Genomic DNA, 15,664 nt, shown 5'->3' with positions numbered 1-15,664 from the left:
TGGGCTGCCATGCCCTCCTCCAGGGGATCAAACTCACATCTCTTATGTCTCCTGCATCAATAGGCAGGCTCTTTACCTCTACCACCGCCTGGGAAGCCCCAGGGGTTAAGCAGGATTTGGTTATTAATAGCTAGGGTGTATCATGAAATGCTGAAATTAAATGCGCAACTCTTTCGAGCACCGGCCTGTGATAAGTTTTGTGCCAGTCCTGGCTGCCTAAAGACCCATGAGACACAGCCACTCCCTTCCAGCTACAGTGGGAGAGCCTGAGTGAGCAGAAAGGGGCCGACTTTGCTCGGCAGCTCTGACAGCAAGGGCTGTCACACACACATGCAGCCTGGACGTGTGAGCCTGTTAGCAACCAAGGAGGTGACTTCTGGGCTGAGACTTGAAGGAGGGGCTTTCCAGAAGAAAAGGGACAGTGACGGGGGGTAGGAGTGTGAGAGTGAGGAGTGGTCCTGGTACAAACCAAAGTCTGTGTGCATCTCTCCACCCCTCCCCACTGCAGGAACTCCCATCCCCACAGCTGCATACAGCTCTCATCAAATGAAGGTGACACCCAGGTCTTCCTCGATTGTTTAAATAACTTCACTTAGAAGTTGCAAAACTAGTATAATTTCTGTACAACCTTCCCCCAGACTTCTCAGGGGGTCTTTCTCCACGTGTGCCTGTTTCCTCACCTCTTTCCCACTCGACACACACACAACACACATATGCACATACCACATACGTGTAAGTTATTCTTTGTCCTCAATCATTGGAGAATAAATCGTAGACAAAGTATTCCTTCACTCCTGAGTATTTCAGCATGTTTCCTAAAAGCAAGGATATTCTTGTATGTATCCACAAAGCAAATCAAAATCAGGAAATTAAGATTGACACAATAGTATTATCTAACCGTATTAAAGTTTTTAATTATGAAAATTTCACCTAGTGTCCCACTAATGCCCTTTATAACAAAAGGATAAAATTTTTTTTCCTCTGGCCCAGTGTCTAATTCGGGAGGAGGCATTGCGTTCAGTAGTCATGTTTCCTTAATCTGAAAAATTCCTCCATTTTGCCCTCTATGACCTTGACATTTTTGAAGAGAACAGGCCAGTTGGCTTATAAAACGCCCCTGAATTTGCGTTCTTGGGTTCTTCTACAGTGTTTCTCAGTGTGGCTGGCAGCCAACTTTCTCCACGAGAAAGGCTGAGCATTAATGTACTAGGCCTGCTCCTGCTGCTGCTGCCGCCTCTTCTCATTAGTGACTATCCCATCTCGCTAGCGACTATCCTCTGAGCTCCCAACTCTCCTAGATCCTTACTCCCTTAGTTCTCCCACAACTGTAAAAGGCTTGTTCCTATAATAAATCCCTTATCCCCTACCACTCGGAGCACTTCTGCTTCCCAGACGAACCCTGACGGACAGACAGACTTAAAAGCGGCAGCAGGACAAAAGCTGGTGAATCTGGGTGATCGTTGGATCATCCTAACACTTCTCTGTAGAATTCAAATTTTCAACACAATTTTAAAATGGAATATTTTGAGGAATGAGTCACAAGAGAATGAGTGCTGTTAACCAAGTGTGCTCCTTTTATCCTAGCTTCAGACCTTGATTTAGTTGACCACCTTATAGTTTTATAACAGTGAAAGCACCTCCCTTATGTGGCTTAGAAGCATTCCAAGAGTCTGGGGGAAGTCCAGCTCCATGCCCCTCGATTTTGAGCCCAAATCTCTCTCTGTTGGGGAAAAATATTTTAATGTTTTTTGTGTGTGTCTATCATTGTTCTGATGAAAGAGGTTATTGTGTCCCCATCCCCAAGAATTGAAGGTCTAACGTTGTATATCATAGAACCTTTATTATTTTTTCCTCTATATTCTTAGAAATGTACATAACGCCCGTGCTCTAGTTATAACACCATTTATAGACATTTAAAATGCATCTTCATTTATAAATATTTTACATTTGGTCCATAGAACAGATCATTTTACTAAATACTGTAATTTTTTTTAAAACAGGCTCTGTATATAGTTTGAATATGTATATATTACATATATTTTTTAATATAGAGATAGATTTACTTGGTGTTCTGAGAATAAACCCTTATTGCAAAAAAAAAAAAAGCATATATGATAATACAGTATCTTTCCCTCCCCGGGGTAAACACTAAAAAAAGTTACACGTATTCACAGCTCTCACAGTAATTGTACGACATGTAATATTGTGCTATATACGTAGGTTTGGATGGAAATCAGTTAAGGGATTTCTTGCCAAACATCTCACTTAGATTTGCTTACAAACATTATTAAATACGCTGCATTTGTCTTTGAAAGACTTGTTCTTAGTTTCAGAATGAAGAACAAAGAGAAAGTTAGAAGTCTTCCTGCCCTTATTTTAAAGGAATTCACGCCAAGGCTGAGGGGGTGGGACCATGAGACACAGAGAAGGGTTCCTTTTGTTCTAAACCCTATAATTCAACAATACATATGCATTTTGATCCTGGATTCACCAGGTGGCATCTGGGACGCCTTAGTGATGAGACTATTTTACAGATGACTTCAGGAAAAGCTTGTGGATTTCCTACACAATATCAAATGAGACCCTAGGTACCACATGTGAGGATGAATGTACGTATGTGAGCATTTCTATGCATACACGAACTTTTTTTCTACAAGAATGTGCTTAATATTCTGAGGGTAATAGCTTATTGCAAGAACTGGTATGCTGGTCACTTCTGGATGAGGATGACAGATTTTAAAAAACCCACAGTCACAGTTAATTACCATAGTTATTAAGGATTAGTTGTAAAACACAGCTCGTGAGTTTAACTAGCTAAGGAGAACAGGGCACGACGTACGACTTGCTACATGGGAACCCATGTTCCCAGCAGATGAGAAACTGTTGAGTTGCTGGAGCTTGCAAGAAACTGTCTTCACTGGGTCTGCTACCACCACCTCCACCATCACCACTGTGGAGCCCAGTTCTGGAAAAGAACACACACTACCTCCCGATGAAGCGGTTTTAATCTCGGAAGCACTTGGGGAGGGGGTCTGGATTAACACCAGCCCCTTGGTTACTGGGCTGGTGGATTTTAGTGGCAGCGAGGAGATGCCCACTGGGGAATTTCAGAGGAGGGGAGAGGGCCGCAGGCGTGACTGGGGTGGCTGTAAAGGGGTAAGACGGTTCAAGAAGGAGACAGTTCAGACCACTGGATCCACTTTGCAGTCAAGCACAGGGCCTCACCTTCATTTCCCATGGACGGTTCTGTGCTCTGCAAAGCAGGCTGGCCTAAGAAAAGGGCTCCTGGTTAGGGAACTTCCCCGGCAGGATCAGAGCCCCTCCACCACCAATGGTGGTTAAAAAAATCAATTGTGCTTTGAAGCAGTTTTCCGAGGAGCAAGGGGTTTGTTGGGCCAGGCGCCCTCAGAATGGCCTGGTGAAGAGTGTGGAAGGGGGTGGGTTGGGGGTGAGTGGGAAAGTAGGAAATTTAGTGCAGAGATGCCCGTTCAGTTGGGTGGAAGGGGAACAGGTTACTGGATTGACTGCTTGAGAAGGCAGCTCTGGGAATACTGACGGACCTGCGGGGGTGGGCGGGGGGTATCAAGCTGCCTCGGGAAGGAGAAAAACAACACGCCAAGTGCTGGCTCCCTGCTCTTATTAAAGGTGAGCTCGCCCTGGAAATGCCCATTATACAGAAAATACCCTTCTCACGCGCACAGAGCAGCATTCCCGGCAGAACCCAACTCCTGCCAAGCCGGAGATAACAGTCATGGGTTTCGGCAGTAAGAGAACAGTCGGGAATTAAAACTAAAAGCCAGGAGCGCACGGCCTCGCCGCGTCTCCCTGGCCTGCGGGGTAGTAAAAAAGATCTATTACAGCGGCCGTGTGGCCGATGCTGACGGGGGAGCGGGGAGGCCGGGTGATAAAGGTCACCAGCCCGCGAGCATCTACTCCTCCCACGGCGGGAGCCCCTCACCCCCGGGGGTGTGACTGTCCCCACCTCCCTCTCTTTGCCTGGTGATGGTGTCTGGACTCGCCACTCGAGGTAGGTTGAGATAGACGGTATCTTCAGACTTCAAGTGGTGGTCACGTGCAGCCGGGGCGGGGGGTGAGAGCGTGGGTGGGCGACCCTAGATGTAGGCCTCCTTGCTGGCTGAGCCGCTGGCCTGGGACTGCTCCGGACCGTTCTCTGGGCGCACAATGTCTTCACTCGGCTGGATCATAACCTGGATCCGCTGTGCGCGGCAGAGGGATTCGCGCTAGGATGGCGGGAGGCTGGCTTCTCGTTGGCCCACCCACTTTCCAGGTCCCTCCCGTCTGCTGGCCTGCAAGGCTGGGGCTCCCAGCCCCCTCCTGCGCCTCTGCTGAGGCTCCCGGGACCACGCCCACCTCTTTTCACGTGGGTCATTGTAGCAACTCCCCCGCCGCTGCCCGACCCCTCTATTTCCCCTCTACTTCCGTTTTTACCCCCACACCCTTTTCATTCTATTCTAGACAGCTCAGTCGGAGGGATTAGTGAAAAGAGAAGTCAGATCACGTCCCTCCGGACCCAACAGTGGCTCCCATTTCACCAAAGTCCTGCAAGGCCCCACAGGACCCGGCCCCCCCATCCCCGCCCCGACCCCTTCACTGCAGACCTCACTGTTCTCCTTCACGCCCTGGCTTCCTCCACTCTAGCCAGGCAAGCCTCCTCACAGGCACCAGGCAAGGGCCCCTGCTGTCCCCGCTGACTGGTACATCCTTCCTTTCAGCCGGTGACACAGCTTGACCTCTGTCTCCTGAGGTCTCGGCTCACTGTTATTTCCCCAGGGAGCCCTTGCCCAGCACCCTCTAAACCCCCTTTCTCCATACTGCTCATCCCCATCAAGCGTGACTCTATTTGTGGGTCTTTTCTTAGAATGCATCGCCCATGGTGGTGGTGGTGTAGTTCCTAAGTTGTGTCTGACTCTGCAACCACATGGACTTGCAAAGCCAGACTCCTCTGTCCATGGGATTCTCCAGGCAAGAAGTCCGGAGTGGCAGCCATGTCCTCCTCCAGAGGATTTTCCCGACCCAGGGACTGGACCCACGTCTCCTGCATTGAAGGTGGATTCTTTATTGCTGAGCCACCAAGGGCACCAGTGAGGATGGGACTTGGGCTCAGGGCTGAGTCCCGGGCACTGACAGTGGTGTCTGGCACATAGCAAGTGCTCAGTGCATGTCTGCTGACGAGGTAACCCGCATCCACCTTCTCTGCACGCCCTGCCCCCATCGGACCCCATCAGCATCTGTCCTCAGATGAGCCTTCCCGTTTCCCACCGAGGGGCCTTTGTACGGGCTGTACTCTCTGCCACTCCGATACCTGACTACCTTTTGAGACAGTAGAGAATCGTGGGAAATAAAAGCCTTGGACGTGGAGTTGGAAGAGAAGGCCATAAGGGCCCTGCTCTGCTAATACCTGACTGCAAGGGGTGGAAAGAGGCTTCCTGCCGAGTCTTCCCTGTGCTGCAGACCTGCAGCCCCTCCTGCCGGCTCTGAGTGGGTCTGGCAGGTACCTCCTGGTGGGAACTGAGGCTAAGAAGCATGGATCCAGGTCCTCCCCAGCTGTGGCCCTGCGTCCGTCCTCAGTGAATCCCCCAGCCCACACTTATCCATCAACGCCTCAGCCCCTGGACCTCCAGCACAGCCTTGTTCACTCAAAGTTTCAATATAATTTAACAAAGAGCTGCTGTGGACCCAGCATGTGCTAGGGGGTCCCCGCTGCGGGTAGCATGCCTTTCATGAGGTCTAGAGTTAAGCTCGGAGAAGGCAACGGCAACCCACTCCAGTACCCTTGCGTGGAAAATCCCATGGACTGCAGCCTACCAGGCTCCTCAGCCCATGGGATCGCTAAGAGTCGGACATGACTGAGCGACTTCACTTTCACTTTCACTTTCATGCATTGGAGAAGGAAATGACAACCCACTCCAGTGTTCTTGCCTGGAGAATCCCAGGGACGGGGAGCCTGGTGGGCTGCCGTCTCTGGGGTCGCACAGAGTTGGACACGACTGAAGCGACTTAGCAGCAGCAGCAGAGTTAAGCTCTTAACACATCTGATTCCACCCTTCACCTGCTCCTCAATGGCTCCGCACAACCCTCAGGATACAGTCCAAAGTTCTTATCCTGGTTTTCCAAGCCCTTCATCATCTGGTCCAACCTTCTTACATTCCCAGCCTCATCTCTCATCACCTCCCTGCATGCCTCCCCACTCTACCTGCCAGCTTCACTGATCAGTTTATACCCCTGGGCCTTTGCACATGCTTCCTATCCTCTTCCAGGGACATTCTCTCTGCTTCTAACGTTTATTTTATGTATCTATTCTTTTCAGATTTGTTTCTCTTATAGGTTATTACAAACTACTTAGTATTCCCTGTGCTATACAGCAGGTCTCTGCTTGCCTGCTTTATGTATATTACTGTATGTGTGTTAACCCCAGCTTCCTAATTTATTCCTCCCCTATTTCCTTTCCCTTTGGTAACCGTAAGTTTGTTTTGTATGTCTGTAGATCTGTTTGTTTTGTAAAGAAGTTCGTTTGTATCTTTCCTTCCTGCTTCTACTTGTAAGTGTGGTTTGTCCTTAGGCCTTTTCTTTGTTGTCCCCTCTTTCAGAAAGCCTCTCTAATGCTCCTCAATGCGGACGGGGCTAACCGGTCTCCCTGGTTCACCCCAGTCATGACCTCTGACACTCTACTGTCATTGGCCATCGACCTGTCCTCTCCCCAGCTAGACTGTGCTCACAAGAGCAGGGGTGGTGCTCAGCACAGTGGAGAAGGCGCCCAGCGACAGGAAGGGCAAGGAACGGGCTTACCTGCTTCAGGGAGCCCTTTAAGGTGAGGAACATGTAGGCCATGTATCCAGGGATGAGGACCATGGAAGACAAGGCCATGAGCCAGCCCACGCCCTGGCCCCACTTGGGGAAGACGTAGCTCCCCATGGTGAGAGGCGTCATCTGCACAGCACTGAAGATGAACACACCCTGGGGAGGGGGAGACAGGGAGGGGCAGGCGGTCACCCAGACTGGACTGCCAAGGCCCTTCCTTAGGCCCTGTAGATGGTAGGGCCACTGCGCTCCACCCCTGCCCTGGAGCTCACAAGGGCCCTCACAAGGGCCCAGCATCTTGGGAATCCTGCACCCAGGGCCACTGCTAGGACATAAGGTAACTCTGTGTAGAACAGAAGAAGCCACCATCTCTGAGAGGGCCAATAATAAAAGGTGCCTTCTCTGTGACAGCCAATAGAAAAGGGCCTCCCTTCTGGGAGAGCCAATAAGAAAAAGGTGCCCTCTCTGGAAGAACCAAGAGCAAAAGGTGGTTCCTCCGGGAGGACCAATTGCAAAAGGCATCCCTTTGTCCAGGTAACCAGTCTGTCAAACAGAACAAGGGTGGGAGGTCGCCCCCAGCCTGCCGTTGGCTGGGTGCCCTTGTGCAGGACACAACACACGCAGCGGCCCAGCCCCACTGCAAGGACCTGGGTGGTCCCTCCCAGGCCGGTTCCTGACTGAGCTTCCCCTTGCAGGAGGGAATGAGGGATGCTGAAAATGCGGGGCCTCCCCATGTGGATGGTTTGGCTTCAGAATCAGGCCAACATGGTTTGAGGACAGCACCTGCCCACTGGGTGAGGCTGGCTGGTGAGCCCCGGGCCCCGCAGCAGTGAAGTGAGGCAAAGACAGCTACTGTCCTGAGGTTCGTGAAGACTCCAGGGAGCAGAGGAAGTGCTCAGCACAGATGGGAGAGAGCAGTATTCCTAGGGAACAGAGGTCTGGGGCTCTTCCACCTGCCTTTGGCTCCGGAAGTTTCTCTCTGGCCCCGAGTCACCCCAGCGTCCGGTCTGGCCCTGCCCTTACCGCCACAATGATGGGGGTGAAGAAGGACCAGCAGAGCTTCCACCAGATGCAGGGCCTGGAGCCGACCATCTCTTGGATGTTGTCGTAGAACCGGTTGACGCCTGTGACAGTTGGGACGAGAGCAGGAGGGATGAGAGAGCAGTGGGCTCAAGGCCCCGACCTGCTGCTTCCTCACACTGCGACCACGGCCAAGTCACCTAACCTCTCTGAGCCTCAGTTTCCTCTTCCGTAACACAGGGCGAATGCTCCAGAGTAGGGAGTCCTCGTTAGCTAAGTGCTCAATAACCAAAGCCTCCCCCGCCCCTGCCCCCCAGCAAGTGGGGCAGTCACCTGAAGGTGAGACCATCTACCACCACAACGATATACCTACAGGAAGCAGCCCCACCAGCGTCAGGTCCCTCCCACTCAACATCTCTCCCAGCAACGCCTCTGAAGCTTTGCTGGGCAAAGGAGCTTTTCCCTGCTGATCTAGTGCATGAGCGGCTGCTGCTAAGACTGCATGGAGGAACCGCCAGCTGTGCAGAAAGAGCCTGCAGAGGTCCTGAAGTTCACAACAGTGACACTGGGTACCCCTCAGACTAAAAGCAAAGTCGTTGAGAATGAGGACCTGGGAGGGTCAGACCAGGTGGAGAGCAAGAAGGGAGAATGATGAGGAGGGCGAGGGGGCAGGACCACAGGGACCCCGAGGGACCCTGGAGAACACTTCTTCCAAAACCACCAGCTTGCTGTGACAACCAAAGTGTCCGAAAGGACAGCTTTTTCACTGTCAGGCAGTTGAGTCTAGAAACTCAGGCCACAGAATCAACAAACAAAAGTCACCATGTCCTGCATTCTTTGTTCTATGATTACTGCTGTTGTTCAGTCACTAAGTCACGTCTGACTCTTTGCATCCCCATAGACTGTAGCACGCCAGGCTCCTCTGTCCTTCACTATCTCCCGGAGTTTGTTCAAATTCACATCCATTGAGTTGGTGATGCTATCTAACCATCTAATACTCTGCCACCCTCTTCTCCTCCTGCCCTCGATCTTTCCCAACATCAAGGTCTTTTCCAATGAGTAGTTGGCTCTTCGCATCAGGTGGCCAAGGTACTGGAGCTTCAACTTCAGCGTCAGTCCTTCCAATGAATACTCAGGGTTGATTTCCTTTAGGATTGACTGGTTTGATCTCTTTGCAGTGAAGGCACTCTCAAGAGTCTTCTCCGGTACCGCAGCTTGAAAAGCAACTTGAAAGGTGCTCAGCCTTCTTTATGGTCCAGCTCTCATAACCATGCATGACTACTGTTCTAAAACAGTGCTCACTTTTAATTATAGCTTAGTTTTTAAAAAATATTTAACTTAGAACTTTTTTTGTATTTTTGGTATTCTTCTAGATAAAATTTCAAATAAATCTTTGATCCCAAAATTTATGAAGAAATGTTGGCTCCCATTTTAAGGGAGTTTAACTCAGAGTTCAGTTCAGTTCAGTTCAGTCGCTCAGTCGTGTCCGACTCTCCCAGAGTTTACCCAAACTCATGTCCATTGAGTCGGTGATGCCATCCAACCATTTCATCCTCTGTCATTCCCTTCTCCTCCTGCCTTCAATTTTTCCCAGCATCAGGGTCTTTTCCAATGAGTCAGCTCTTCACATCATGTGGCCAAAGTATTGGAGTTTTGGCTAGGGTTATCTTCTAATCATGGGACGTCCTATGCTAACTTCACTGAATTGCTGTGAGGACCAAATAAATTAATGTATGGAAAAGGCCTGGTGTTCAAACTGTATTTGCTGAATGATGAGTGGAGAAAGGATGACGGAACGGATGAACGAACGAATGAAGGAGGAGGGGTTGGTGCTTACCATAAAACCAGGAAATGGAGACACATTCAAAGAACACTAGGAACAGCAGGCTCATGCCGCTGGCGGAGTAGTAATCGAAGAGTTTGAAGACATAAATGCCCCCCTGCAAGAGGAGAAGAGGGGAGAAAGAGTCCACTTACCCTGGGGTCCAGTGCATTCAATTCAGAGTCAATACAGGCTGTGCAGGTTGGGGTTAGGCTACCCTGCAGCAAGAAGGCCTGGCAGTAGATTAGAGGAAGGGCAGGGGGCCTTGGGGCCCTGCAAGGATGTAGGTGTGGACTCTGGGGACCAGGAATAAAATGTCTTAGGGGCGGATGGAAACACCCCATTTCTGGGAAGGCTGGAGGGCAGAAAGAGGAGCTAGTCACCCGAGCCACATGTTTACAATGTCAAACGAGTCATGTCCCCCCCATAAGCTCTTCCATAACTTAAATAAGACCGTAATGTAACACATAAAAAGATAGATAAAATAAAATCCGAAACGTATTTGGAACATCCTGCGCCATCTGGCTCTGCACCCACTACCTACCCCTCGACTCCGTCACCTCCACACTGGCCTTCCTTCTGTCCCCTACATTTGCCAAGTCCATTCCCACCCCAAGGCCTCTGCACCTGCTGTGCCGTCCTCCCCTGGCGAGACCTCTCCCCTGGCTGGCTCTCCCTCACCAGTGAGTTTCCGCTCAGCTGTCACTCCCTGACTACTCTGTCCCAGGCGGCGTCCCTCCCTCCCTGCTGCTCATTCTCTGTCCACTCTCCTTTCTTGTTCTGCCACGTTAACTGCAGAATCTGCAGGGTCACGCCAGACCCACAGCAGCTGGTGAGCAACGATGAAGAATGGAGTAACAGAAGAACAATAAACCTGGGGCCGAACGGCATCTGGATCCAGGGATGGCTTTGTGGATCATAAATCAGACCCACAGGGCTGGGTTCACAGCTTTAGGCTCATTTGTATTTATTGTGTAATTCCTCAATTGTGTGTGTGTCTTCCAACTAGACCAGGAAGCTCTTTCTTTAAAAAAAACAAGTTTTATTTATGTGTTTGGCTGTGCTAGGTCTTAGTTAAACTGAGGCACGTGGGGCCCTCAGTTGTAGCACTCAGGATCTAGTTCCCTGACCAGGGATGGAACCCTGGGCCCCCTGCACTGGGAGCTCGGAGTCCTAGTCAGCGGACCATCAGGGAAGTCCCTTGGAAGCCTCTGAATGCAGAGAGGCCTGCTCACTCTCCGGATACAAACAGAAAGGTGGAAATGAAAGGAAGGACAGCATCAACCTCCAAGGCCCAGCTCCAACCTGACTCCCCAGGTTAACTCTGGGAGTCTTTCAGGCTCAGCCCTGCTTTTCCTCCTCCAGGAAGCAGTCGCTGGGGCCCCACATCAGGTTGCGGAGGCTGTGCTCTCATTTCCCCCTCAGCGTCTGCATCTCCCGCCAGCCTGGGAGCCCCTTGAAGGCAGGAACCCTGTCTGAGTCATGGCTTGGGGCCTGGCACAGAGATGGTGCTCAGCGGACACACAAGAGGTGGCACAGCAGGCCTGCCGGGGGCCCCAGGCAGCAGCAGCGGCAGAGGCGTGCCACGCGCCCACCTGGGTGATGTTGGACAGGCCGATCAGGTAGGAGACGAGGCAGACGGCGGCGATGAACAGCTCCCGGCGGTTGCGGAGCAGCCTGGGGTACTCGTCCACCAGTGCGGTGATGAAGCCCTCCACTGTACAGAACTGCGGGGGTCGGAGGTCAGCCACTGGGGCAGCGCCAGCCCCCAGCCCCCAACCCCAACCAAAGCCTGACCCTCGGGCCCGGCAGGGCCAGGAGAGCCTGGGATCCAGGCCTGACTCTCCCGCCACCTCCCTCCGTGACCTCAGAAGAGGGCCTTCCCTCTGGGCATCAGTTTCCCCATCTGGACACTGGGCAAGGTGGCTGACCTGTCCCTAACATCTCACATGCTGGAATATTCTAGGGGGTCTGAAACTTGTGGCCATGTTCCTGGGGATCTAAGACAGTGGGCTGCTCTCTTGGCTTGTCCCTGGACCTGGGAGAGGCTCCTCAAGGTGCCAGGGACGGCATCCTCACCTGGCTGTCAATGCCCAGCATGAGCAGCATGGAGAAGAAGAGGATGGCCCAGAGGGGAGAGATGGGCAGCTGGGTGACGGCCTCCGGGTATGCCAGGAATGCCAGGCCGGGGCCTGTGCAGGGAGAGGCAGAAGAGGAGAAAACACGAGGCCTTGAGTGCCTGCAGCTGCCCCAGCATACCTGCCGCCTAAGCTTCAGCTCATCTCTTGTTTAGAATCATCTTTTCAGCGAGTGTTGTCAGCCTCCCTTTCCAGACAAAGAAACAGCATGGGATGGGGCTGGGAGGGAGGCAGGGGGTTACTGGGTTGGGTTTGGAGGCAAGGGGACCAGTGAGATGAGATGAGCGACGGCAGGGCCTGGCCAGCGGTGTGGGGAGTTCCAGGTGCAGAGAGGGGGCCAGCTGCATAGACACTCAGAAGGCAGAGTGGGCAGCTCCTGGTTTTGGCTGGTTTGTGAGGGAAGATGAGGAAAGTACCAGGATGCTGCTGGGGTCTGGCCTGGGTACTGGACACTAGAACCCTTTGCTGTGATGGGAGCACAGGGTATAAGGCTCAAGGAGTTTAGAGGAGTTTGTGTCTGAGGGTCTGGCGGTGGGGTGGGGTGGGGCCACTATTCAGGAGATCAGGGAAAACCTTGGAACAAGGACACTGTAACCTCCCTGGGGTCTGGCTCTGGAAAGGGGGCAGTTAGGAAGCTCCTCCCATGGGCAGGGGAGATGAGGACTTCAGTGAATAAAGCTCTTTCCACATGACCTGCCCAGCTCTCCACAAAGGGAATGGACAAGTCACAGCGCCTCTCTGAGCCTCTGCTGTATGCCCAGGGGGTTCCTGTCCTTGCACCGCAGCATGGAGGGCTGCGGGGTAGGGACACTCGATGCCAGTGAGCCCAGGGGGGCGGCCGTGGTGGTGATGGCAAGGAAGACGGCAAAGCCTGTGCAGTTATTCCCTCCCTGCAACCCTCGCCGGTGCAGGGGCTGACCTGAGGCCGCCACGTCAGCAATGGACCTCTTGGTGACGTGGGCCATGAAGCCCACGATGGAGAAGATCACGAATCCAGCGAACATGCTGGTGCAAGAGTTGATGCAGCAAACGATGATGGAGTCCCTGCAGAGAGGGCGGGGTGGGGTCAGGAAGGGTGGGGCTGGTGGAGGGGGGGGCCAGTGGTTATGGAGTGACCCGGTGGACGAGGGTAGCTGGGAACAGAGCTACTGGTGTGCCCATTCCCAACCACCAGGCCAGGGGCAGAACTAGGAGGAGTGGCCAGAAGGTGCTGGCTCAGAAATGGGTGGAGGGTCAGGGGAGGGGCGTGGCCACGGAGGGGGTGTGGCTGTGAATAGGGGCGTGGCTGGGGACCGGAGGGTGTGGCCACGGGTGGGCGTGGCATGGAGGGTGTGGCCATGGGGTTCACCTGTAGACGTTGTTGTGGAAAGAGTTGTAGCTCCCGAGAGCGATCAGGGATCCCAGGCCCAGTCCGTAGGAGAAGAAGATCTGGGTGGCCGCATCCAGCCACACCTGCAGGCAGAATGATTTAAAAAACAGAATCACAGCCATAGCACCCCAAGACCTTTTACGCTAATCGCCTCTACCAGGCAGCACCCGAGTTTACAAAAGACAGTCGGAGACATGCGATGTTATTGTTCAGTCGCTAAGTCACGTCCGACTCTTTGCGACCCCAAAGTGGACTACAGCACACCAGGCTCCTCTGTCCTCCACCATCTCCCAGAGTTGGCTCAAATTCACGTCCATGGAGTCGGTGATGCTATCTAACCATCTCACCCGCTGCCGCCCCCTTCCTCCTGTCGCCTTCAGCCTTTCCCAGCATCAGGGTCTTTTCATGGAGATGTGCGATAACTTACCCTAAAGCTGGTATGGGGACTCGGGACTCAGGTGTGTGCTCTTAACTCAGTGCAGGCCCTCCAGGAAGGCCAGGAGGTGAGGCCAGGAGAATCGCTCACCTCAGAGTCCGACAGCTTGCGGAAGTTGGGCGTGATGTAAAAGAGGATGCCCTCCTTGGCTCCGGGCAGCGTCACTCCACGGAAGAACAGGATGATCAGCATGATGTAGGGATAGGTGGCGGAGAAGTAGACCACCTGGGAGGAAAGGGGGCGAAGGGTCACACCCCTCCAGCACACTCAGACTCTCCCCGTCCCCACTTTACCTACATCCATACCTGCTGTGGCTCTGGGCGTGGTTCTGATCTGAATGGCCACTTTTCTGAAGCCCTTCCTTGGTATCCGAATCAAATAGGTCGGCACCCATGTCTTCCCTTTCCCTACCCCTCCAGTTTTTAAATTTTCATTTAAAGTATTCAAGTAATACATGTTTGACGAGGAAATTTTAAAATTACACATGAACACACACACCCAATTAAAGTTCCTTTCAACAGGCCATAGAATACAAGTTACATGAGGCACAGGGCTTGTGTTCACATCTCTGCTTTCCCAGTGCCTAGAATGTCCATGGTATATAGTAGACACTCAATAAGTGCCCAACAAATACCTAAGTGCATCGATGTTAATATTTTAATGTCTTCTTTTGAGGCTTTGCATATATGATTCCATTTTCCTACAAATGAGGCTAAATTCTATACCTGCCTTTTCAATTAACATGTTTAAAGTTAAAAAATACACAGTACACACCACTTTATTTCTTGTGTTGTTTACTGAATGCTGTTCGATTGTCTCCTAACACTGTGATTTCTAATTGTACAAAACAGTCCCTCAGGAGGTCCCACCACCCGATGGTCCAGGAGCCACATCTACCCTGTTTTGCGATGGCTCTGCCCAGCCCAGGGGAATCTCGAGACCCTGGCACTGTGCTAAGAGCATGACACGCACTGTCTCCTTGAATCCTGACAACTTCCCAGAAGGTAGGTAATGTTATTATTCCCATTCTACAGGAGAGGAAACCAAGGTGGCACAGAGCCATGAAGGCACCTGGCTTAACTCAGAGCTGGATGAGGTTCCCTGGAGCTGACTCATCACCCTATGCAGAGATCCCCTCTGAAAACCCATCCCCCACAGGGCCCCACTGTGCAGACCCCTTACCTTTCCAGTCCAGCCAACACCCTTCCAGATACAGAAATACACCAGGATCCAGGCGATGGCCAGGGTGATGGCCAGGGGCCAGCGGATCTGACCTGGCTTATCCAGCCCGTCTGTCATCTGATGCATATTGCGCCTGGTGGAACACAGGAGGGAAGACTAAGTCACGTGGGGCTGGCGGGAGCTGGAGTGGCCTGGGGGTACCCAGGGCGTGGACACGGGTGATAGCTTTCTCCGTGATGCTGCTGACAACTCTGATCACTGGGCTCCACGAGCTGGGCAGAGACTGCATGCCAGTTAAACTAATGGGCACACAGTGCTGTGTGCTCCAGGGTCCTGCCAGCGCCTTCATTCAGCCACCAGGATGGCTCACCTGGGTGTCTGCAGTGGCCTTCCAGCAAGACCCCATCCCCTCTCGTGCTCTGTCCCCACTCCAGCCCTGGGGAGCCTTCTGATGTCTGATCACGTCAATTTCCTGCTTGCAGCGAATAGCTCACGGTTGCTCTCAGTGTTGTTCTTCCCGAGTGACACACCCCCCCAACCTCGTGGACAGCCCTGCACTCACTCCCAGAACTCCACCACGGCGCTGGTCATGTTGGTGGTGTTGAGGGCACTGTAGTTGGAGAAGCAGCGGTCTGTGTTCCAGGAGTTGCCACACTGTTTCCACGGCAGCGTCTGCAAAGACAGAGCCGCACAGACAAGCCCCATGAGCCCCAGGAGCTAACAGCAGCGGCCCCAGGACATCCCGTGCACCCCCACGGTCCCTGAGCCTCCTCACACCAGCATGCCACCTCCCCTTCCCAGAAGCTGCCGGGTGCTGGTCATGCCGTGCACCCCATTTTAGAGATCAGAGAGGGGCAGCAACCTGCTCAAGATCACAC

At 52.7% G+C, this 15,664-nt stretch overlaps 1 protein-coding gene across 4 annotated transcripts in view; it reads right to left on the bottom strand.

Moving 5' to 3' along the window:
- Positions 1–1,820: 1,820 nt before the first annotated feature.
- Positions 1,821–15,664, bottom strand: part of SLC6A1 (solute carrier family 6 member 1) — a 39,909-nt gene continuing 26,065 nt past the window's right edge. For all 4 annotated transcript variants that reach the window (XM_070776848.1, XM_070776850.1, XM_070776849.1 and 1 more), the window contains exons 6-16: positions 15,349–15,458; positions 14,787–14,919; positions 13,695–13,829; positions 13,148–13,251; positions 12,719–12,843; positions 11,741–11,853; positions 11,257–11,388; positions 9,677–9,779; positions 7,843–7,943; positions 6,808–6,975; positions 1,821–4,217 (exon numbers count right to left, since the gene is read on the bottom strand). In XM_070776848.1, coding sequence (XP_070632949.1) covers positions 4,113–4,217; positions 6,808–6,975; positions 7,843–7,943; positions 9,677–9,779; positions 11,257–11,388; positions 11,741–11,853; positions 12,719–12,843; positions 13,148–13,251; positions 13,695–13,829; positions 14,787–14,919; positions 15,349–15,458 — 1,329 coding nt within the window. In that variant the 3' untranslated portion in view covers positions 1,821–4,112. The remainder of the gene's footprint in view (positions 4,218–6,807; positions 6,976–7,842; positions 7,944–9,676; positions 9,780–11,256; positions 11,389–11,740; positions 11,854–12,718; positions 12,844–13,147; positions 13,252–13,694; positions 13,830–14,786; positions 14,920–15,348; positions 15,459–15,664) is intronic.

This window comes from Bos indicus, chromosome 22, assembly GCF_029378745.1.
Source record: "Bos indicus isolate NIAB-ARS_2022 breed Sahiwal x Tharparkar chromosome 22, NIAB-ARS_B.indTharparkar_mat_pri_1.0, whole genome shotgun sequence".
NCBI lineage: Eukaryota > Metazoa > Chordata > Mammalia > Artiodactyla > Bovidae > Bos > Bos indicus.
The sequence above is the reverse complement of the archived record's forward strand: the minus strand, read 5'-3'. Positions and strand labels throughout refer to the sequence as shown.